At 52.1% G+C, this 24,767-nt stretch overlaps 1 protein-coding gene across 1 annotated transcript in view; it reads left to right on the top strand.

Moving 5' to 3' along the window:
* Positions 1-24,767, top strand: part of B4GALNT2 (beta-1,4-N-acetyl-galactosaminyltransferase 2 (SID blood group)) — a 297,045-nt gene that overhangs the window by 266,011 nt on the left and 6,267 nt on the right. Inside the window, exon 10 of the mRNA XM_069605292.1 lies at positions 8,790-9,012. Within this exon, the coding sequence (XP_069461393.1) occupies positions 8,790-9,012 (223 nt within the window). The remainder of the gene's footprint in view (positions 1-8,789; positions 9,013-24,767) is intronic.

Genomic DNA, 24,767 nt, shown 5'->3' with positions numbered 1-24,767 from the left:
CTCACTGCTGGCTATTGGCAAATAGCTTTAGCAGAACATGCCAGGGAGCAGACAGCGTTTTCTACTCCAGACGGCCTTTACCAATTCCGGGTAATGCCGTTCGGGTTGAAGAATGCACCTGCCACTTTCCAGAGGCTTGTGAATCATGTGTTGAATGGGTTGGACGAATTCTGTCTTGCATATCTGGACGATATAGCAGTTTTCAGTGCCACCTGGGAAGACCATGTGAAACACCTCGGGATTGTGCTCCAGGCTCTTCAGAAAGCACACTTGACCATAAAGGCTAGTAAATGCCAGATTGGACAAGGCTCAGTGGTTTACCTTGGACATGAAGTAGGTGGAGGGAGGATACAGCCTCTTCCCAGTAAAGTACAAGCAGTACAAGAATGACCTACCCCCACTACACAGACCCAAGTGAGAGCCTTCTTAGGACTCACGGGGTATTACCGCAACTTCGTGGCAGACTATGGCACCATAGCTGCCCCTCTGACTGCCCTCACCACTCCGAAGAAACCCAAGAAGGTAACTTGGACCGACGAGTGTGAGAAGGCCTTCAATGGCTTAAAAGAATCCTTGTGCCAGGCTCCTGTCCTCAGGGCCCCTGATTATCAAAGACCTTTTATTGTGCAGACGGACGCCTCTGACACTGGGATAGGAGCTGTACTATCGCAAGTAGATGAGAAGGGTAAGGAAAACCCTATTGGTTTTTAGTCGCCAGCTTAAGGACAGAGAGCTCAGATGATCCACCGTAGAGAAAGAATGTTTCTCTGTTGTGTGGGCCCTAAGGAAGCTGAGGCCCTACCTCTATGGGACCCACTTCACTGTGCAAACTGACCATAAGCCCTTAAAGTGGCTAATGAACATGAAGGGAGAGAATCCAAAGTTGCTTAGGTGGTCCATAAGTCTACAAGGCTTCGACTTCACTATTGAGCATAGGCCAGGTGTCCAACATAGCAATGCTGATGGGTTGTCCAGAATGTTTAACCGACCTGAACAAGAGACTCATCCAGGGGTGGATTAGTGCCCCCTGTCCATAGTCTGGGAGGGGCGAGTGTTAGGAAAGATTTCTTAATTGTGGGTAATTTCCCTTCCATGTGGCAACCCCTAAACTTTTTGCTGTTGTTTTCACCAGGATCTAGACTTTGCCAGAGAAGTGCAGCCTTCTGCCGCACTCCTCTGGGCTTTCGCTCCATTCTTACGGGGAAACGTGACATGCCCTTAAGACAGTCAGTACCGGGAAATGTTGTTTTCCGTAGTTTCTTTATCATGTTGCAGCTTTCGTGCAACATAACACAAGAGGGCACTGTAAGCTAAGTTACTGCTCTCTTGGGTCTCTAGTCTTCTACAGGCCTTAGATACTCTTTTTGGATTGTAAATGATCGTGCAAGTGAATCACGGACGGGACTGGTGGCAGCGATCGTTTCTTGTGTTTTTGAGCTCCCTTTGGCGTTTTAGGCGCGTTTCTCGCGCTTAGCCCAAAATGGTGGCCTGGCTCCCAAAATGGCCAGACCACGAGGCTCATTGTCCTGTCCGCTGACCGTCTTGCCCCCTTCACCTTCCCCAGGTCGAGCCGACCTGGGGCCTTCCTTATTTGGGCATGTACTTTCCTGCGAAACACAGATGCTTTCGCGGGCTTCTACAGGCCTTGTATGTGCCTCCAGGATGTGGGCTGGGATGTCTGGTCCCAATACACATCCTGGGTGCCAGAGAGTCTAGTGTGGTATGAATGCCTGGGACCACCGTGGTCCGTGATAGGTCCATGTATGGTGTGAGTGTTTTGTGAGCAAATCTCCCATTGGGTCCTCTCTGTTTTGACGCGAAGGGAACCGTGGATAAGAGGAGGCTGGAAACACCACTACCATGTCGATCTCCTGAGTTCTCACGAACAAAGGGATACAGGAGCCAAGTATCCTGCAACCACGAGGCTGAACCAAGGAATCGCTGGTGACCCGCTGAAGGACTGCTCCTCTGCACTGCTGTCGCTTTGTGAAACCCTTTCTACCTTGGATCGAACAAGAAGGCCTGTACTGGTACTTCGACCCTTGGAATAGCGGGGACAGCTTTTCTCGGCACCTTCACCATCTCCTGCACGTAAGCCTTCGGAAATGCCTCTGGGCCATCCAGCAGACTGACTAGCCTACCCAGGAGTCTGGCTCTGTAACCGCCGTCAGGTTGTGTTGTATTTCGAGTCCTTGTCACTCTCACATGATTCGTACACTTGGCATTCCCAGGTCTGAAGTGAGTAGTGTACATTTGGCTGAGATACACACGGCCGCTCCGTTGCCCTGCTGTGGTAACAAACTGTGCGGGTTCACTGCGTTTGGGACGCCCTCAACTCAACTCTGCTGCTGCGGAATCTACACGATGACGAGACGTCCCCTGCTCCTATCTGAACCTGTCAGCACTGAAACTGACGCGGAGAAGCCTGTGTCTGCCTGCATCGGGGACCGGTGAGTAGCATAGCTAGGAACTGGTCGCCCTCCTGCAGTAGCCCATAGCCTATCCTCGCTGTGTCAAACAGCACGCCTTTCCGTACTCGCGCTCTGCTTCTGCCCACAGTGGAGGCTGCGCTTGAGTCGCGGAGCTCTGTTCATCTTCATTTATTCACCGAACTGAACTGCCTGATTCCCTCGAAGAGACTCCCCCTTTTGCTTGTTGGCACCAGCGTGTGCAGGTACTTTTGAGCACAAGGCTCCACTCTTCGTAGGGTTTAGACTTCCTTTTAGTTAGGTGCCTCTGAAGGCGGACTGGGTCTGATTATTATTCGCACTGCCTGTTTTCCTCCCCTTCTAGGTGGTCTACACATTTCGTGCGTCTAACTCGTTAGACTCGTTTGTATTTGTATATATATTGTATTGGTTTGGTATGTGTTGGTTTACTAGAGTTTTATTGTGATTTCTCGCTACGGTCATTGTTGCAAAGGCCTTGGAATAAATGTGTCTATATTTTTAATATAACACCTGTTTGGAGTAGTTTGTAAGCGTCCTTGCTTTGTGTGCTCATTGCAGGCTTTCAGTCACCCTCACCCCTCTTGAGACCTAGTCTTGACCGCCGCGATCGCTACCCTGATTGGTCTGGCTTGTCCAGAGGTTACCCTGTTCCAAGTAATTAGGTTGGCCTTCTGAACTTCTGCGCCGCCAGGACAGAGTTCAGAAATCCGTCTTAACAGGTCGACTCTCGCCAACCTTTACCAAACAGTTCACTATGGGACTTTAGATTAGGCCCCTTCTCGTTAGCATTCCTCCACCAGGTTCACCATGCAGGATTCACTTTCCCTTCTTCACAATCATCTGTCAGTCAAGGACTTTTAACGGTACAGAGTATTTTACACAACCCCTGTATGAGCACTTAGACCTATCTTTGCCTCTTCCCAAGGCCTTCTGGTTATGGTAGTTGTAAAGACTGGAGGGGAGTATCTGTACTCCTGCTCTCTATATGGCAGGGTAGTAGCACAGAGCACCCCAGCCAAGATTATCTGGTAACGTTGGACGATCAATCAAGTCTTAAGCTCTCAGGAGGTGATGTGGGCTGGTTCTTAAGTACAGTGTAGTCCCCAAGCCCCCACAAAGGAATGCCCACGCAGTATGTTAGTGATAACACAGTTCTTTATATAAATAAGGCTTAAATTATATACAGAATCACAATAACACACTTTGTGCTCAGGTAATTCTAAAAGGGTAAGTATATACAGTCCCAATGTGGTACCACAATTACTTCTTAGATTCCATTAAAATGCATCAACTGTCGATAGTTTCAAATGGCATGCAAATCAATTAATAAAGTGAACCAAAAATAGACTTGAGGAAAACAAGTTGGTTAAACAATTGGCAGAATACTGGGCCCCTATCACCAGGCACAGTTCTGTATGAGGATCCCCCAACGGGGCAACCTGTAAAAATAAAGTATATTGACAAGCCCAGTCCATATATTGTCTATTAGACTCTTATTTCCTTCTACAAATGTTCTACTACCCCAGTGTACCTGGTTTAGCAGAATTCTTCGATGGGTCGTCGACGGATCCTTCTTGAGGGAACTCCCTTTAAGGCAGGAGCCACGGATCATCAATACTCCTCGAAGAAGGTGAACCTTGGCGGCGAGAGTCCTCGATGAAAAGAGTTTGATGCCACAAATCAGAGTCAATGAAGAACATAGGCCCAGCAATGGCATCGGGTCGTCGGCATTGGCGGCCACGATCGGGACTCGACCACGGATGGCTCTCAGATCTTCGTCGGCGTCTTTGTGGACTTAGGGTAGCAGGAAACCCAATGGGGGATTCTGCTCGGCGCGTCAGCGGCCTCAACTTTCTCCGGCGAGACAAAGCGGTCGATGGTGTGGGCAAGGGAGTCCTTGGATTCCAATGTTTTATGCAAAAGTTGGAGCATTTCGGCTCTGGTTGTCTGCAGCACGGCATCAAGCAGTCCCGCTGTCATGGTCATGAAGTCAGGGGCACAGGCATGCAGGGGTCGCATGCGCAGGAGACCTGGGTGGACACTGTCCTGGCGCCTTTGGCTCCTGGCTCATGAACAAAAGTAAACAATAACATCCATTTAACACCAAGAAGCTTTTATTATGGACATAGCACTTCAGATGCATTAACCTTGAACATTCCAACCATTAAGCAGGATGCATTAACCTTGAACATTCCATCCATTAAGCACGTCAGATGCATTAACCTTGAACATTCCATCCATTAAGCAGGATGCATTAACCTTGAACATTCCATCCAGTAAGCAGGATGCATTAACCTTGAACATTCCATCCATTAAGCAGGATGCATTAACCTTGAACATTCCATCCATTAAGCAGCCCCCAGTGTATTCTTGGGTGTGGCTGCTAATGGATTGCCTTTGCACGTGCTCACTCTCTAGGAGTGGCAGGGTGTGGCATGCAGAACCTTGCCAAGGGGGCGTGGCCTTAAGAGCTCAGCTATAAAACCCAGCTCAACCCGAAGGCACACGCTTCGCATTATTCTGCACCTCTGTGCAGCGTAACGCTCACCGTCGCCTGGGATTCAACTTACCTGAAGAGATCCTGCCATCCACAATCGTACTCACCATCCAGTGGATTCTGCTCTCACCTGAACGCTTCCTTCTGACACTACAGCTCACCTACCAACATCTTGGAGTGCAGTCATCTTCTTCCTGGCACCGCGGCTCACCTGCAAACATCTTGGAGCTCAGTCATCTTCTTCCCGGCAGCGTGGCTAACCTTTAAGCATTTTGGAATGCAGACAGCATCATCTGGGCACTGGGGCACAACGCGCATCATCCGAACTCGGAGTATCTGCAACAGAAAGGGGAAAAGACAAGAGACATTGCAAGAAAGCAGAAAAAGGGGAAAAGACAGGACTGGACTAATACTCAGGAATTAGTGAAAGAACTCGATTCCATTAACAAGCGTCCCTCCCAGAGGCAGCAGGACAGAGAGCTCATCATTCACATTTACCAGGTGAGCCTTATGGGCCGGTACGTGCCCACTGAAATCGCACCTTGGGTCGAAGGGTTAGAGAGATACCATAGTCACCTATCAGCGCACTCACGTTTCCCCATATACACACAGGAGCAGTGCCACTGATTGTCGCTGCCCACAGCTGATTCGCAGGGGACGAAACCTGAAGAGGGTGATCTAATTCTAGGGAGGGCTGAAACTGTGCCACAACGCTTCTGCAGAGACCAGGTGAGCGTAACACCCCTCTTCTGGGCAACGCGGCTGTGACCAGCTTCCAGGTGTTACCGCAGTCCTTCGAACCCTGGTTGACGACAATGGACTTCGATGGCCTCGATGTCCCGGTGCTTTACTTTGGATTCCTCGGCGGCCCCCGTCTCCGGTTGACAGTCTTTCGAATAATGTGCCGCAGCCCTATTTTTTCTGCAGGAAACCTGGGCCTGTGACAATTTGATCAGTGATGGCTATACCTTAGTCTGTCGGTATGCGTTGCCATCAGCTAGAGGGCGATCTAAGGGAATCTTGGCTGCAAGAGTTAGATCCCTCTTGGTGCTGAGGGAACTTACGTTTGGTAGTGACTCACCATTTGTGCATGGCATGTTAGTAGAGAACCCTGCATCAGGGCCGGCGTTAGGGCCGGGCGAGCCGGGCGACCGCCTGGAGTGCCATATCGCCCCAGATCACCAGCTCGAGTGAGCCTTTCATGGGCTACCCCAAGCTGGCGTGGTGCGAGAAGTGTCCTTTTGAAATTAAATACGCTTGCGGGACCGGGCGCATTTAACAACAATAGGGTGCTGGCACCCTATTGAGATAATGGCCGCCATGCTCCGGTGCAGGAGTGGGGAGATACTCATCTAATAGGTGCCGCAGCACCCTATTGTTGTTAAATGCACCCGCTTCCACAAGCGCATTTAATTTCAAAGGGACGCCTTCTCCCACCACCGAAAATAAACATTTGGCACCTCCACCCACCTGTCCTCAATTGACCATAGGCGTGGGGGCGCCAAATTGTTCTTTTTCCGCCCGGGAGGCTGCCGCCACTAAGGCCGGTATTGCCCTGCATGTCTCAATGACAGGAGTCTCCTTATGAACTAATAAGACCCGCCGGACACATCAGACAATTGCCCTATTAAGACAGGTGGAGGGGATGATTATAATGTGGGAGCAATTTTACTCGAATGGCAACATGTACGTCCTGGGTGAATTTAATGCGTGTTGTGAATCAACAGATGATTGTGAGGGTATGGGGGGAGTATTCTGAATCTGCTATTGACCTCAGTCATGCAAGAGCCCATATCCTGGGATGGCGGTCGGTGGAATTGACTAACAACTACGGTTGGAATTGTTGAAAATGAAGGAATTGGAGGGAAAGCTAGCACACCATCTTTGGACCAATGGTAGTGCAATCTCCACAATTGACTATGTTTTTGCCAACAGTGAGTCACAGTATTGCACTTCATTTACCCTTGTGACCTTCTTTAATAAGCTATCCAAGCGAATATATTACAGGAAAGGGAAGCCAAGGTAAAGGGAGGCTTTTAGCCATCTGGATATAGACACCTCGAGGAAGGGAGTAATGTAAATGGAACCCCATTCTGTTTTAACATAGTGTCAGAAGAGACTATCTGTACCCTGGTAAAGGCCCTTGAAACGGCCAATGATTCCCTTTTCCCCCTGCCTGCATGTGTGGCCAAACACATAGCACCAGATATCACCCCTTTTTATGACCAGCTTTGTAAACACGTCTCTAAGTCAGGGGATAGTACCTGACGAATTGAAGCTTTCCATCATTTCTCCACTGTAAAAAAGTCAAACCTAGACCTTGAGAATCTCCAGAATTATCGCTCAGTTGCAGGGCTCCGCGGGCCTGAAATTGTTTTTTTGGGGAGAAAGTGGTCACAATGCAGTTGCAAGAGTGCGTGGAAATAGAAGGCCTATTGGATTCACTACAATCGGGGTTCGTCTGAAATTTGGAACTGAAACTGCATTGGTCGTGGTCTGGGATGAACTATTGCAAGAGGGAGACCAAGCAGAATGGCCCCTACTTGTACTGTTAGAGCTTTCCGCAGCCTTTGATACAATGGACCACCAAATTCTCATTGGGAGATTAAGGGAAACAGGGAATGTGTCATCAAACACTCACAGATAGTTCTCTTCTATTCTGGCTGGGCGACAACAACAGGTAAAGTAGGGGGGCTTCTTTTCAGATGCCCTCCCTCAGTGTTGTGGAGTTCCCCAAGGGTCCTCGCTCTCACCGTTGTTATTCAATCTCTATCTATGCCCTCCAATGGACAAACTGAGAAGCCACAAGGTTAGTTTCTAGTCATATGCCGATGATACCCAGGTGTACCTTGGGTTAAATAACGTTGCAGAATCTCTTTCATGGGTCAGCAGCTATTTGGAAGAGGTAGGAGGATGGATGTCCACCAATTGGCTCCAACTCAATCCCAACTAGACAGAGGTAAGCTTACGCGAGAAAACACATGCCCCGCCCCACCTTCTTTCCTGGGAGGAGGACTGAAGTTTGCCTCTGAGGTAAAGAGTTTGGGGTGCCTATGGCAGATCAGCCCGAGCGTGAAGGTCAGGTTGCAGCCAAAGTCCAGGCCGTTTCCTATAACCTACCAATGCTCAACAGGCCCTTCTTTGTGTTCCACGAAAAGATCATGCAGCGGTGGTAGGAGCCCTAGTAAACTCCAAGCTGGACTACTGTAACAGCCCACTGGCTGGGGCTCCTGCCAAACAAATGCACCCGCTGCAAAAAGCCCAACATGCCGCTGTTAGATTGGTGTTCAGGTAAAATAATCTACACCTATGTCAGGGCTCCACCTATCAACTCATTGATTGGCAGTGGAGGACCCAATTAGTTTCAAATTGAATGTATGATTTTTAAATGCTTGAACAATCTAGCCCCTATAAGGTCCCTACGGTCAAAAGACAGGTATCTGCCAACTATCCCCCCAACACGTTGTGTGTCACGAGGTGATTGCAGATTTTCAGTATTCTGGCCTAAATTATCGAATAGTCTTCCATTGGAGATGAGGACATTGGAATCCCTCTATTTCGAAAAAATGTAAAACCTATTTGTTCAAATAAGTCTGGGAATATTGTATTATGGGGGAAAGTAAATTTGATGACCTGATGAGTCACAGTAGAGCTTCTTTGTTGGTTAACAACTGCACCTTGATACGATTTGATTTGTCCAGATGCGCAATAGGAATAACTCAATCAATCAGAGTAGACGTGCACAGAATGTGCAGGCATGTATACGATCTTGCACACCTGGCTGTTTCTATTACATGTCTCGCATTGCTCCTCCCTCTGACATGTTCTTCCTCTTCCTACAGGTTGGCGGGAACGTGGATGGCAACTTGTTCAGCTTTCGGCTTCTGTACGAGGAAGGCAACGAAGAGGGTGATTGTATCCACTGGAGAGGCGGCTCCTACGGGCCCATCGAGGGTTTTCCAAACTGCGTTCTCACCAGCGCAGTGGTCAACTTCTTCTTGGCGCACACAGCGAGAGTGCAAAGTGTTGGCTTTGATCCCAAGCTTGCAAGAGTGGCTCACACAGGTAAGACCTTGCCTTGCCAGCCTCTAGAATGTGATCCCCGGTCTATATATTCTGGAAACCACTGGGAGGGCTTGGTCTCACAGCTGGATGTTTGCTAGTAATGCCCATGTAGGAGGCACCATGCGATTCCTCCCTCTATGTGGGATTTCATTAATATAAAGCATTGGAAACCACATCAGTGCTGGGTCTCGCAGTGTTGTGTTAGGCAAAACGGCCAACACAGGAGCTAAGATCCCGCCTGCATCCCAGCCAACCAGTAGTACATCTCTTCTGTTGGGTCTCGCAGTGTGGTGTTAGCCAAAAGGGCCCACACAGCAGCTAAGATCCCGCCTGTGTCCCAGCCAACCAGTAGTGTGTCTCCAGTGCTGGGTCTCGCAGTGTGGTGTTAGCCAAAAGGGCCCACACAGCAGCTAAGATCCCGCCTGGATCCCAGCCAACCAGTAGTGTGTCTCCAGTGCTGGGTCTCGCAGTGTGGTGTTAGCCAAAAGGGCCCCCACAGGTAACATACCACAGCGTGTTCTCTCAACCGGTAGTGTATCTCCAGTGCTATGTCTCGCAGTGTGGTGTTACTCAAAAGGGCCCACAGAGATGAGATTATGCAGCATGTTCCCTCAACCAGTAGTGTGTCTTCAGTGTTGGGTATCACAGTATGGTGTTAGCCAAAAGGGCCCACACAGCAGCTAAGATCCCGCCTGTTCCTACCCAACCGGTAGTGCATCTCCAGTGCTGGGTCTCGCAGTGTGGTGTTAGCCAAAAGGGCCCACACAGCAGCTAAGATTCCGCCTGTTCCTACCCAACCGGTAGTGCATCTCCAGTGCTGGGTCTCGCAGTGTGGTGTTAGCCAAAAGGGCCCACACAGCAGCTAAGATTCCGCCTGTTCCTACCCAACCGGTAGTGCATCTCCAGTGCTGGGTCTCGCAGTGTGGTGTTAGCCAAAAGCACCCACAAACCCATAAATTGAGTGCCTTTGGGAGTTCCGAGTTTTCCCTCTGTGTGTGTGCTGGCAGGAGCTCCGACCCTCATGTGATATGTGGGTAGGGGTTACACACCCTGAAGGGATCACTGAGGTGGTCACTTGCCTCCGCATTAGCAGAGGGTCCAGATTCTCAGAGGATCCTTGCAGTGGTCACATTGCTGTGTATGTGAGCAGGTGCCCATGTCATTTGGTGATCACTATGGTGAGTGTATTCCTGTGAGGAAGAAGTGGGCACAATCGTCAGGGGATCCGTGAGGTGGTCACATGCCTGTGCACTAGCAGAAGAACCAGATTCCTCCGGGGATCCCTGAGGTGGTCACATGCCTGTGCACTAGCAGGAGAACCAAATCCTCAGGGAATCCATGAGGTGGTCACATGCCTGTGCACTAGCAGAAGAACCAGATCCTCTTGGGATCCGTGAGGTGGTCACATGCCTGTGCACTAGCAGAAGAACCAGATTCCTCCGGGGATCCCTGAGGTGGTCACATGCCTGTGCACTAGCAGAAGAACCAGATTCCTCTGGGGATCCCTGAGGTGGTCACATGCCTGTGCACTAGCAGGAGAACCAGATCCTCTGGGGATCTCTGAGGTGGTCCCATGCCTGCGCTCTAGCAGGAGAACCAGATCCTCTTGTGATCCCTGAGGTGGTCACATGCCTGCGCACTAGCAGAAGAACTAGATTCCTCTGGGGATCCCTGAGGTGGTCACATGCCTGTGCACTAGCAGAAGAACCAGATTCCTCTGGGGATCCCTGAGGTGGTCACATGCCTGTGCACTAGCAGAAGAACCAGATTCCTCCTGGGATCCCTGAGGTGGTCACATGCCTGTGCACTAGCAGAAGAACCAGATTCCTCTGGGGATCCCTGAGGTGGTCACATGCCTGTGCACTAGCAGGAGAACCAGATCCTCTGGGGATCTCTGAGGTGGTCCCATGCCTGCGCTCTAGCAGGAGAACCAGATCCTCTTGTGATCCCTGAGGTGGTCACATGCCTGCGCACTAGCAGAAGAACTAGATTCCTCTGGGGATCCCTGAGGTGGTCACATGCCTGTGCACTAGCAGAAGAACCAGATTCCTCTGGGGATCCCTGAGGTGGTCACATGCCTGTGCACTAGCAGGAGAACCAGATCCTCTGGGGATCTCTGAGGTGGTCACATGCCTGTGCACTAGCAGAAGAACCAGATTCCTCTGGGGATCCCTGAGGTGGTCACATGCCTGTGCACTAGCAGGAGAACCAGATTCCTCCGGGGATCCCTGAGGTGGTCACATGCCTGTGCACTAGCAGGAGAACCAGATTCCTCCGGGGATCCCTGAGGTGGTCACATGCCTGTGCACTAGCAGGAGAACCAGATCCTCTTGGGATCCCTGAGGTGGTCACATGCCTGTGCACTAGCAGGAGAACCAGATCCTCTGGGGATCTCTGAGGTGGTCACATGCCTGCACACTAGCAGAAGAACTAGATTCCTCCGAGGATCCCTGAGGTGGTCACATGCCTGTGCACTAGCAGGAGAACCAGATCCTCTGGGGATCTCTGAGGTGATCACATGCCTGCGCAATAGCAGGAGTTTCAAATCCTCAGGGAATCCATGAGGTAGTCTCATGCCTGTGCACTAGCAGGAGAACCAGATCCTCAAGGAATCCATGAGGTGGTCACATGCCTGCACACTAGCAGAAGAACTAGATTCCTCCGGGGATCCCTGAGGTGGTCACATGCCTGTGCACTGGCAGGAGAACCAGATCCTCTGGGGATCTCTGAGGTGGTCACATGCCTGTGCACTAGCAGGAGAACCAGATCCTCTTGTGATCCCTGAGGTGGTCACATGCCTGCACACTAGCAGAAGAACTAGATTCCTCCGGGGATCCCTGAGGTGGTCACATGCCTGTGCACTGGCAGGAGACCCAAATACTCAGGGAATCCATGAGGTAGTCTCATGCCTGTGCACTAGCAGGAGAACCAGATCCTCAAGGAATCCATGAGGTGGTCACATGCCTGTGCTCTAGCAGGAGAACCAGATCCTCTTGGGATCCCTGAGGTGGTCACATGCCTGCACACTAGCAAGAGAACCAGATCCTCAGGGGAGCCCTGAGATGGTCATATGCCTGTGCACTAGCAGGAGAACCAAATCCTCAGGGAATCCATGAGGTGATCCTCTGGGGATCTCTGAGGTGGTCCCATGCCTGCGCTCTAGCAGGAGAACCAGATCCTCTTGTGATCCCTGAGGTGGTCACATGCCTGCACACTAGCAGAAGAACTAGATTCCTCCGGGGATCCCTGAGGTGGTCACATGCCTGTGCACTGGCAGGAGAACCAGATCCTCTGGGGATCTCTGAGGTGGTCACATGCCTGTGCACTAGCAGGAGAACCAAATCCTCAGGGAATCCATGAGGTGGTCTCATGCCTGTGCACTAGCAGGAGAAACAGATCCTCTGGGGATCTCTGAGGTGATCACATGCCTGCGCAATAGCAGGAGAACCAAATCCTCAGGGAATCCATGAGGTAGTCTCATGCCTGTGCACTAGCAGGAGAACCAGATCCTCAAGGAATCCATGAGGTGGTCACATGCCTGTGCCTTAGCAGGAGAACCAGATCCTCTTGGGATCCCTGAGGTGGTCACATGCCTGCACACTAGCAGGAGAACCAGATCCTCAGGGGAGCCCTGAGATGGTCATATGCCTGTGCACTAGCAGGAGAACCAAATCCTCAGGGAATCCATGAGGTGGTCAAATGCCTGTGCATGAGCAGGGCCCCAGATCCTTGGGGGATTCCTGAAGTGGTCACATGACTGTGCAATAGCAGGAGAACCAGATCCTCGGGGTATCCCTGAGGTGGTCACATGGCTGTGTGCTATCAGGAGGCTCAGAACCTTGGGGGATCCCTGAGGCGATCACACGACTGTGCACTAGAAACAGAACCATATTCTCAGGGGATCCCCGAGGTGATAGCATTCCTGTGCACTGGTAGGGGTCCCAGATCCTCAGGGGATCCCTGATGTGGTCACATGCCTGCACACTAGCAGGGGTCCCAGATCCTCAGGGGATCCCTGAGGTGGTCACATGGCTGCGCACTAGCCTGAGAACCAGATCCTCAGGGGACCCTGAGGTGGTCACATGCCTGCGCACTAGCAGGAGAACCAGATCCTCAGGGGACCCTGAGGTGGTCACATGCCTGCGCACTAGCAGGAGAACCAGATCCTCAGGGGACCCTGAGGTGGTCACATGCCTGCGCACTAGCAGGAGAACCAGATTCCTGTGGGACCCTGAGGTGGTCACATGCCTGCGCACTAGCCTGAGAACCAGATCCTCAGGGGACCCTGAGGTGGTCACATGCCTGCGCACTAGCCAGAGAACCGGATCCTCAGGGAATCCATGAGGTGATCACATGCCTGCGCACTAGCCTGAGAACCAGATCCTCAGGGGACCCTGAGGTGGTCACATGCCTGCGCACTAGCCAGAGAACCAGATCCTCAGGGGACCCTGAGGTGGTCACATGCCTGCGCACTAGCCAGAGAACCAGATCATCAGGGGACCCTGAGGTGGTCACATGCCTGCGCACTAGCCTGAGAACCAGATCCTCAGGGGACCCTGAGGTGGTCACATGCCTGCGCACTAGCCTGAGAACCAGATCCTCAGGGGACCCTGAGGTGGTCACATGCCTGCGCACTAGCCTGAGAACCAGATCCTCAGGGGACCCTGAGGTGGTCACATGCCTGCGCACTAGACAGAGAACCAGATCCTCAGGGAATCCATGAGGTGATCACATGCCTGCGCACTAGCCTGAGAACCAGATCCTCAGGGGACCCTGAGGTGGTCGCATGCCTGCGCACTAGCCTGAGAACCAGATCCTCAGGGGACCCTGAGGTGGTCGCATGCCTGCGCACTAGCCTGAGAACCAGATCCTCAGGGGACCCTGAGGTGGTCGCATGCCTGCGCACTAGCCTGAGAACCAGATCCTCAGGGGACCCTGAGGTGGTCGCATGCCTGCGCACTAGCCTGAGAACCAGATCCTCAGGGGACCCTGAGGTGGTCACATGCCTCTGCACTAGCAGGAGAACCAGATTCCTGTGGGATCCTGAGGTGGTCACATGCCTGCGCACTAGCCTGAGAACCAGATCCTCAGGGGACCCTGAGGTCGTTGCATGCCTGTGCACTAGCAGGAGAACCAGATCCTCACGGGACCCTGAGGTGGTCACATGCCTGTGCACTAGCCTGAGAATCAGATCCTCACGGGACCCTGAGGTGGTCACATGCCTGTGCACTAGCCTGAGAATCAGATCCTCAGGGGACCCTGAGGTGGTCACATGCCTCTGCACTAGCGGGAGAACCAGATTCCTGTGGGACCCTGAGGTGGTCACATGCCTGCGCACTAGCAGGGGGCCCAGAAATCAGGGGATCCGTGAGGTGGTCACATGCCTGTGTGAGTAGACTCTCAGATCGGTATCAGGTCATATTATCCCCACCAATAATATTGCCATGTATAAGGTCGTGGGGTTATGCCATAGGCGATATTGTTAGTGGGGATAATGTATGGGGTTATTGGGACTGGGGGCTTTGGGGGTGTCCCCCGCTCCATGAAAAAAAATATTGGGTTTGCAGGGGTGTCCCCCGCAGGTACCTTGGCTTAATATCCCCGCAGAAATATGGCAATGTTTTGTATGGTGATATTTTTGAGAGAACTCAAGTTCCATTCCTTTTTGACATGTTGGAGCCCAAGATCTGTGTTTTGATTCTTCAAATGCTTCTAATGGGAGACCTAGGTGGCTCCCGACCTATGCACAGAGACTAGAGTGAGTATTGGCTATCCTTTACCGAGGCTCACACCGAGTGTTGGGACTTTGTCTGCCTAGCTCCCATGGTTGGCAAATTACAGGCCTAGAGACATCCATAAAGTGTTTGGCTGTCCCACAGCTCCTTCTGCTCACAACTATAGGAAAAGGTGGTGCCTAGAAACCCCTTATGTGTCCATCAGCCCGGTGGCTGGCCCTAGTGGTTAGGCCCAAACTGGTAAGATTGTGCCTGTGTCTTTACCCCCAAACCTGTAGTGTGTCTCTAGTGCTGGCTCTCGTAGTGCAGTCTTTCCCAGAGAGACCTGCACACTGGAGCACATGGCCCCGAAGAAAGGTCCCCACAATCTTTACATTCTGGATTCCTCTCTGGACATGTGCCCACCGCCTGTGTGCTGCATTCCCTCTCCAACTCTAGGTCCCCCTATAATCAATCTATCCAGCGCCCTGAAGTTTAGTTGCATGCATGTAGCGCATGATGAACATCCCAAACCTGCCTGCAATCTAAATAGATCTCGCACCATGTGGCTTCCATCGTTCCTACAGGTATGAAGTCATAGCGCCATCATGACCTGGGTGCCTGTGGTCAGGCGAGGGGGTGAGAGCTCATGACTGGCCTTCACTCCACCTGAGGTCCTGGTGAAACCAGACCTCCTGCTTTCAGGGCAACCATAGTGCCCACCTAGAGGGGCCTTGGGTGGGGCAGACTCTGAGGAAGGGGCAGTCCAGGGTGGCAGGGCCTCCTCGCCGAATCCAGGTTTTGAGGCTGCCCTGTGTGACCTTCGTTGAGTGACTCAAATTGACACGCTTTATTAGGGACTGTGTACAGGGGAGGGTCAAATGACACATCTTTCCCAACAAATATAATAATTATATAACAGTGCCTTCTTCTTCCAATGTCTCTTCCAATGGTTTTCCCAGTGTCAGGATGGGAATTCAATATTTCAAGTTGCCGCCACTGCCCCAAAGTCTCACTCCTCTCTGCCCAATATCTTGCAAATCCTCATTCTGCTCCTCTGGGCCTAGCTGCACCTCAAGACTAAACCAGTCCGCAATGTTCTGTCAGATCCTCGGGGGTGGTTTGGGGAGCGTGTTGGGGTCAGTAAGGAGAGAGGCAAAAGGACTAGTCTGTACTAACTTTCTTTCTTGCCTTGATTCTTTCCACCATCTCTCTGAGCTACCACTAAACTCTCTGACCCCCGCAGGAACATCCTCCCTCCTAGGAAACCTACCTAGGGCCTGACCTGGCCCTCTGGAACCTCCTACTTCTAAATAACGAGTCGGTCTCTGGATCCTTGCCTCTCCTTTCAGTATTTAACTGAACTCGTGACCTTGTTTCTTTATGGTTCCATCCTTTCGCTTCCAAAGCTCTTGAACCCTTAAATCCTCCTCTTCCCTCGGATCATCTGAAATTCCGTCACTCTCCCTTTGCGCACTTCCGCCTACTACCTCCTCCTGCTGATTTCTCAATGTTCCTTTACTACTACTTCGGCCTTTTGTCAGTGCCTCCTGCTCCACTTTGGGTGTTACATTTTACCTTCTAATGTTATTCCATCCTTCAACTCCACTTCAAGTTTTATTTCCTCCTTTTGTATTGTTCCTATTTCCGTCTTTAATTCCACTCCTGGGTTTTCTTCCCTCTTTTTGTCCTCTATATTTACTACTGATTTCCAACCCTCGCAGGGTTCACTTCCTCCCTGTTTTCCTCTGTTACCAGTATTGACTCAAAATCCACTCTGGGTTTTCATTCCACCCTTCTGTCCTCTATAGAGTACTGACTCACAAGCCCCTCCTGGGTTTGCCTCGCCCCTTCTTTTCTCTATTCAGGTACTGGCTAACAAGCCCCTCCTGGGTTTGCCTCCCTCTTCTTTCCTCTATTTCGGGTACTGGCTCGCAAGCCCCTCCTGGGTTTGCCTCGCCCCTTCTTTTCTCTATTCAGGTACTGGCTCGCAAGCCCCTCCTGGGTTTGCCTCGCCCCTTCTTTTCTCTATTTCAAGTATTAGCTCGCAAGTCCCTCCTGGGTTTGCCTCGCCCCTTCTTTTCTCTATTTGGGTACTGGCTCGCAAGCCCCTCCTGGGTTTGCCTCGCCCCTTCTTTTCCCTATTTCGGGTACTGGCTCGCAAGCCCCTCCTGGGTTTGCCTCGCCCCTTCTTTTCTCTAGTCGGGTACTGGCTCGCAAGCCCCTCCTGGGTTTGCCTCGCCCCTTCTTTTCTCTATTCGGGTCCTGGCTCGCAAGCCCCTCCTGGGTTTGCCTCACCCCTTCTTTTCCCTATTTCGGGTACTGGCTCGCAAGCCCCTCCTGGGTTTGCCTCGCCCCTTCTTTTCTCTAGTCGGGTACTGGCTCGCAAGCCCCTCCTGGGTTTGCCTCGCCCCTTCTTTTCTCTAGTCGGGTACTGGCTCGCAAGCCCCTCCTGGGTTTGCCTCACCCCTTCTTTTCTCTATTTGGGTACTGGCTCGCAAGCCCCTCCTGGGTTTGCCTCACCACTTCTTTTCTCTTTTCGGGACTGGCTTACAAGCCCCTCCTGGGTTTGCCTCACCCCTTCTTTTCTCTATTCGGGTACTGGCTTGCAAGCCCCTCCTGGGTTTGCCTCGCCCCTTCTTTTCTCTATTCAGGTACTGGCTAACAAGCCCCTCCTGGGTTTGCCTCCCTCTTCTTTTCTCCATTTCGGGTACTGGCTCGCAAACCCCTCCTGGGTTTGCTTCGCCCCTTTTTTCTCTATTTCGGGTACTGGCTCGCAAGCCCCTCCTGGGTTTGCCTCACCCCTTCTTTTCTCTATTTGGGTACTGGCTCGCAAGCCCTTCCTGGGTTTGCCTCGCCCCTTCTTTTCTCTCTTCGGGTACTGGCTTACAAGCCCCTCCTGTGTTTGCCTCACCCCTTCTTTTCTCTATTTCGGGTACTGGCTCGCAAGCCCCCTCGGGGTTTGCCTCGCCCCTTCTTTTCTCTATTTCGGTTACTGGCTTGCAAGCCGCTCCTGGGTTTGCCTCGCCCCTTCTTTTCTCTATTTCAGGTACTGGCTCACCAGCCCCTCCTGGGTTTGCCTCGCCCTTTTCTCTATTTCGGGTACTGGCTCGCAAGCCCCTCCTGGCTTTGCCTCGCCCCTTCGTTTCTCTATTCAGGTACTGGCTCGCAAGCCCCTCCTGGGTTTGCCTCGCCCCTTCTTTTCTCGATTCGGGTACTGGCTCGCAAGCCCCTCCTGGGTTTGCCTCACCCCTTCTTTTCTCCATTTCGGGTACTGGCTCGCAAGCCCCTCCTGGGTTTGCCTCACCCCTTCTTTTCTCCATTTCGGGTACTGGCTTGCAAGCCCCTTCTGGGTTTGCCTCCCCCTTATTTCCTCTATTTCAAGTATTAGATCGCAAGCCCCTCCTGGGTTTGCCTCGCCCCTTCTTTTCTTTCTTCGGGTACTGGCTCACAAGTCCCTCCTGGGTTTCCCTCACCCCTTCTTTCCTCCATTTCGGGTACTGGCTCGCAAGCCCCTCCTGGTTTTGCCTCGCCCCTTCTTTTCTCTATTCAGGTACTGGCTTACAAGCCCCTCCTGGGTTTGCCTCGCCCCTTCTTTCCTCTATTTTAAGTACTGGCTCGCAAGCCCCTCCTGGGTTTGCCTCGCCCCTTCTTTCCTCTATTTTAAGTATTGGCTCGCAAGCCCCTCCTGGGTTTGCCTCACTCCTTCTTTTCTCTATTCGGGTACTGGCTCGCAAGCCCCTCCTGGGTTTGCCTCGCCCCTTCTTTTCTCTATTTCAAGTATAAGCTCGCAAGTCCCTCCTGGGTTTGCCTCGCCCCTTCTTTTCTCTATTTGGGTACTGGCTCGCAAGCCCCTCCTGGGTTTGCCTCGCCCCTTCTTTTCCCTATTTCGGGTACTGGCTCGCAAGCCCCTCCTGGGTTTGCCTCACCCCTTCTTTTCTCCATTTCGGGTACTGGCTCGCAAGCCCCTCCTGGGTTTGCCTCACCCCTTCTTTTCTCCATTTCGGGTACTGGCTTGCAAGCCCCTCCTGGGTTTGCCTCACTCCTTCTTTTCTCTATTCGGGTACTGGCTCGCAAGCCCCTCCTGGGTTTGCCTCGCCCCTTCTTTTCTCTATTTCAAGTATAAGCTCGCAAGTCCCTCCTGGGTTTGCCTCGCCCCTTCTTTTCTCTATTTGGGTACTGGCTCGCAAGCCCCTCCTGGGTTTGCCTCGCCCCTTCTTTTCCCTATTTCGGGTACTGGCTCGCAAGCCCCTCCTGGGTTTGCCTCGCCCCTTCTTTTCTCTAGTCGGGTACTGGCTCGCAAGCCCCTCCTGGGTTTGCCTCGCCCCTTCTTTTCTCTATTTCAAGTATTAGCTCGCAAGCCCCTCCTGGGTTTGCCTCACTCCTTCTTTTCTCTATTCAGGTACTGGCTCGCAGGCCCCTCCTGGGTTTGCCTCACCCCTTCTTTTCGCCATTTCGGGTTATGGCTCACAAGCCCCTCCTGGGTTTGCCTCTCCCCTTCTTTTCTCTATTCGGATACTGGCTCACAAGTCCCTCCTGGGTTTGCCTCACCCCTTCTTTCCTCTATTTTAAGTATTGGCTCGCAAGCCCCTCCTGGGTTTGCCTCACTCCTTCTTTTCTCTATTCGGGTACTGGCTCGCAAGCCCCTCCTGGGTTTGCCTCGCCCCTTCTTTTCTCTATTTCAAGTATTAGCTCGCAAGTCCCTCCTGGGTTTGCCTCGCCCCTTCTTTTCTCTATTTGGGTACTGGCTCGCAAGCCCCTCCTGGGTTTGCCTCGCCCCTTCTTTTCCCTATTTCGGGTACTGGCTCGCAAGCCCCTCCTGTGTTTGCCTCGCTCCTTCTTTTCTCTAGTCGGGTACTGGCTCGCAAGCCCCTCCTGGGTTTGCCTCGCCCCTTCTTTTCTCTATTCGGGTCCTGGCTAGCAAGCCCCTTCTGGGTTTGCCTCCCCCTTATTTCCTCTATTTCAAGTATTAGATCGCAAGCCCCTCCTGGGTTTGCCTCGCCCCTTCTTTTCTTTCTTCGGGTACTGGCTCACAAGTCCCTCCTGGGTTTCCCTCACCCCTTCTTTCCTCCATTTCGGGTACTGGCTCGCAAGCCCCTCCTGGGTTTGCCTCGCCCCTTCTTTTCTCTATTCAGGTACTGGCTTACAAGCCCCTCCTGGGTTTGCCTCGCCCCTTCTTTCCTCTATTTTAAGTACTGGCTCGCAAGCCCCTCCTGGGTTTGCCTCGCCCCTTCTTTCCTCTATTTTAAGTATTGGCTGGCAAGCCCCTCCTGGGTTTGCCTCACTCCTTCTTTTCTCTATTCGGGTACTGGCTCGCAAGCCCCTCCTGGGTTTGCCTCGCCCCTTCTTTTCTCTATTTCAAGTATAAGCTCGCAAGTCCCTCCTGGGTTTGCCTCGCCCCTTCTTTTCTCTATTTGGGTACTGGCTCGCAAGCCCCTCCTGGGTTTGCCTCGCCCCTTCTTTTCCCTATTTCGGGTACTGGCTCGCAAGCCCCTCCTGGGTTTGCCTCGCCCCTTCTTTTCTCTAGTCGGGTACTGGCTCGCAAGCCCCTCCTGGGTTTGCCTCGCCCCTTCTTTTCTCTAGTCGGGTACTGGCTCGCAAGCCCCTCCTGGGTTTGCCTCACCCCTTCTTTTCTCTATTTGGGTACTGGCTCGCAAGCCCCTCCTGGGTTTGCCTCACCCCTTCTTTTCTCTTTTCGGGACTGGCTTACAAGCCCCTCCTGGGTTTGCCTCACCCCTTCTTTTCTCTATTCGGGTACTGGCTTGCAAGCCCCTCCTGGGTTTGCCTCGCCCCTTCTTTTCTCTATTCAGGTACTGGCTAACAAGCCCCTCCTGGGTTTGCCTCCCTCTTCTTTTCTCCATTTCGGGTACTGGCTCGCAAACCCCTCCTGGGTTTGCTTCGCCCCTTTTTTCTCTATTTCGGGTACTGGCTCGCAAGCCCCTCCTGGGTTTGCCTCACCCCTTCTTTTCTCTATTTGGGTACTGGCTCGCAAGCCCTTCCTGGGTTTGCCTCGCCCCTTCTTTTCTCTCTTCGGGTACTGGCTTACAAGCCCCTCCTGGGATTGCCTCACCCCTTCTTTTCTCTATTTCGGGTACTGGCTCGCAAGCCCCCTCGGGGTTTGCCTCGCCCCTTCTTTTCTCTATTTCGGTTACTGGCTTGCAAGCCGCTCCTGGGTTTGCCTCGCCCCTTCTTTTCTCTATTTCAGGTACTGGCTCACCAGCCCCTCCTGGGTTTGCCTCGCCCTTTTCTCTATTTCGGGTACTGGCTCGCAAGCCCCTCCTGGCTTTGCCTCGCCCCTTCTTTTCTCTATTCGGGTACTGGCTCGCAAGCCCCTCCTGGGTTTGCCTCGCCCCTTCTTTTCTCGATTCGGGTACTGGCTCGCAAGCCCCTCCTGGGTTTGCCTCACCCCTTCTTTTCTCCATTTCGGGTACTGGCTCGCAAGCCCCTCCTGGGTTTGCCTCACCCCTTCTTTTCTCCATTTCGGGTACTGGCTTGCAAGCCCCTTCTGGGTTTGCCTCCCCCTTATTTCCTCTATTTCAAGTATTAGATCGCAAGCCCCTCCTGGGTTTGCCTCGCCCCTTCTTTTCTTTCTTCGGGTACTGGCTCACAAATCCCTCCTGGGTTTCCCTCACCCCTTCTTTCCTCCATTTCGGGTACTGGCTCGCAAGCCCCTCCTGGGTTTGCCTCGCCCCTTCTTTTCTCTATTCAGGTACTGGCTTACAAGCCCCTCCTGGGTTTGCCTCGCCCCTTCTTTCCTCTATTTTAAGTACTGGCTCGCAAGCCCCTCCTGGGTTTGCCTCGCCCCTTCTTTCCTCTATTTTAAGTATTGGCTCGCAAGCCCCTCCTGGGTTTGCCTCGCCCCTTCTTTTCTCTATTTCGGGTACTGGCTCGCAAGCCCCTCCTGGGTTTGCCTCGCCCCTTCTTTCCTCTATTCGGGTACTGCCTCACAAGCCCCTCCTGGGTTTGCCTCACCCCTTCTTTCCTCTATTTTAAGTATTGGCTCGCAAGCCCCTCCTGGGTTTCACTGCACAGGTTTCTGCCTACAGGTGTTAGCAGTAAACCCACTTGGTAGCAGTATGTACCACCCAGATTTACCTGGTAGCTGTGGCTGAGCAGTCAGACTTCCCGCAAGAAGAGTTAGGCAATAGGCACTCAGATACAATAGCACAAGCAAACACTGACCAGAGCTTTGGTATCAAAGTATATAATTATTTATTTAAACACACACTGTTTGAAACACTCCAGCACTCTTATTGTAAAACACTCTAAACACAGTTACTATTATGATATATACAACCCTTATTCCTTATCAGACAAGTCTTCGTTAACACCACTTATTTCCAGACAGAGGTGAGCGCTTAACTGTAGATGGCACTCCAATAAGTTCATGAAAAAGGGAGGGAAAAATGCAGAATATGTGGATACACCACTCTAAGATTTAGGAACACTTTTAGCAAGGCAGAAGAGCAAAAGTCACTGGTGAGCCAAAGTCCATAGGCTGGGCTCACTCTTAGAGAGAGCAGAGCACAAATGCGCCCAAGATCACACAGTTACACTAGGCTTTGAACGTCTTGCAGAGAGTTCGAAAAGAGTTTAGAGAGGCTCAGAAAAGTTTAGCCAGGGTGTCCCAGGCTAACCCAGGTTCGAAAGCCGGGGGCTAAATCTACCTCGTACAGTCAGTGGCAAGGGAAGCCAGGCGGAACACGGTACCTTAAGTGGGAAGGATCCTCCAGGGGTGGCAGTTGTTCCTGGCAGCGGGTGCAAGTCTCAGCTTCGTCCAGAGGAAGAGAAGATCTCGACTTGGAGGAAAGATGAAGGTCGTTGCACTGCCAGGGAAGAAACCAGCCGCAGAGTTTTCCAGTTAAAGGTATTACCATTTAATTCGCGGTCATGGTAAAACGTGGTATTCCAGTTGCCGGGGTGCTTGGCACAGGCAAGATGGCCATGAGATGCGTCGGGAAGGCGAAAAGACAGTGAAACTGGTTATCCCCACCAGTCAAAGGAAGAAGACTCTCCGGCGGGAGATCTCCTCTGTCGTTGGGAAAAGTGGTGAGACGGTCCAGCAGGGCTCCACCGGTGGTGTCGTCGTGGCAGGTCGGCTCAGCTTCTCCCTCGTCGGATTCTTAGGTCCTGTGGTGACTTCTGAAGTTCCAGTCCCCAAAGCCCTGCTTTTATGCAGAAAACCCCCATTCACTCAGCCTAGCTGTCACTCAAACATGCTAAGTGGTGAGCCGGCCGGCTCACCACTTGAGCCAATCAGGACGGAGTGCGACTTGAGTTGCCTAGGCAACTCAGTCCTGGGTGCCTAAATCCCCCTGCACCACTCCTAAATACCCCAGACAGAGTGGCACCACTTTGGAGGGCTTCTGTGGAGAAGCCCGCCAAAAAAGTGGAACAAAGGGCTCGACTTGGATTGGAGTCACAGAACAGAACACAAACGCCATTTTAGAACCGAGTTTTGGCAAAAAATACCAACCGGAGAATTAATAATAAATAAATAAACCGGCGGTATGTTCGAGGCTATCGTAATTAAATGAATAAAGATAGTAGCCTCGAACACTGGGAAAATCCCATAGAGAAATATTCGCGGTTGAATATAAAAAGTAGTTTCCACTGCCACCAGCCAAAACTCGATCAGGGGAGACGGAGAAGTGCCCCCTCGACTAACAGACCCCGGGGCAATCGAATTGCCCCGGCCAGTACGTCCACAATATGATGGTTTGTACTGGTTCTGTTCAGAATTCAAGACTAGTAAAGTCAATGGTGACTTTACATGCCCTGGGAGACAGTAGTCAGCCCCAGGGTATGGAGTCTATACTGGGGCTGACTATGACACCCCTGTGTTAATGCACTGAGGGTGCTGTGTAACACACATCACAAAAACACATGAAGCCCTATGGAGTAAAAGACCCCATAGCCCATTAAAAACATCTAGAGTCAAAGAAGCACACTCAAATCATGTCCAAGAGTTAGGGTAAAAGAGTCTCACTCTTGGCAGGAGAAAAGAATAAACCCCAAAAATCCAGCAAAGCTGCTGGGGGACTCACTAGGTTAGGAAATTCAGCCTAAACAGAAAATTCTCCCTAACAGCTCGCAAGCCCCTCCTGGGTTTGCCTCGCCCCTTCTTTTCTCTATTCAGGTACTGGCTTACAAGCCACTCCTGGGTTTGCCTCGACCCTTCTATTCTCTATTCGGGTACTGGCTTGCAAGCCCCTCCTGGGTTTGCCTCACCCCTTCTTTTCTCTATTCGGGTACTGGCTCGCAAGCCCCTCCTGGGTTTGCCTCACCCCTTCTTTTCTCTATTCAGGTACTGGCTTACAAGCCCCTCCTGGGTTTGCCTCACCACATCTTTTCTCTATTCGGGTACTGGCTCGCAAGCCCCTCCTGGGTTTGCCTCACCACATCTTTTCTCTATTCGGGTACTGGCTCGCAAGCCCCTCCTGGGTTTGCCTTGCCCCTTCTTTTCTTTATTCGGGTACTGGCTCGCAAGCCCCTCCTGGGTTTGCCTCGCCCCTTCTTTTCTCTCTTTGGGTACTGGCCCACAAGTCCCTCCTATACGGCTACTGGCTTAGAAGCCCCTCCTGGGTTTGCCTCGCCTCTTCTTTCTCTCTTCGGGTACTGGCCCACAAGTCCCTCCTATACGGCTACTGGCTTAGAAGCCCCTCCTGGGTTTGCCTCACCCCTTCTTTTCTCTATTCGGGTACTGTCTTACAAGCCCCTCCTGTGTTTGCCTCACCCCTTCTTTTCTCCATTTAGAGTACTGGCTCGCAAGCCCCTCCTGGGTTTTGCCTCACCCCTTTTTTCTCTCTTCGGGTACCGGCTCACAAGTCCCTCCTGGGTTTGCCTCGCCCCTTCTTTCCTCTATTTCAAGTATTGGCTCACAAGCCCCTGCTGGGTTTGCCTCGCCCCTTCTTTTCTCTGTTCGGGTACTGGATCGCAAGCCCCTCCTGGGTTTGCCTCGCCCCTTCTTTTCTCTATTTGGGTACTGGCTCGCAAGCCCCTCCTGGGTTTGCCTCGCCCTTTCTTTTCTCTATTCGGGTA

The sequence above is a fragment of the Ambystoma mexicanum genome, chromosome 4p (assembly GCF_040938575.1).
Source record: "Ambystoma mexicanum isolate Mex_15411 chromosome 4p, UKY_AmexF1_1, whole genome shotgun sequence".
NCBI classification, from domain to species: Eukaryota; Metazoa; Chordata; class Amphibia; order Caudata; family Ambystomatidae; genus Ambystoma; species Ambystoma mexicanum.
This window is presented reverse-complemented; position numbering and strand designations above follow the sequence as displayed.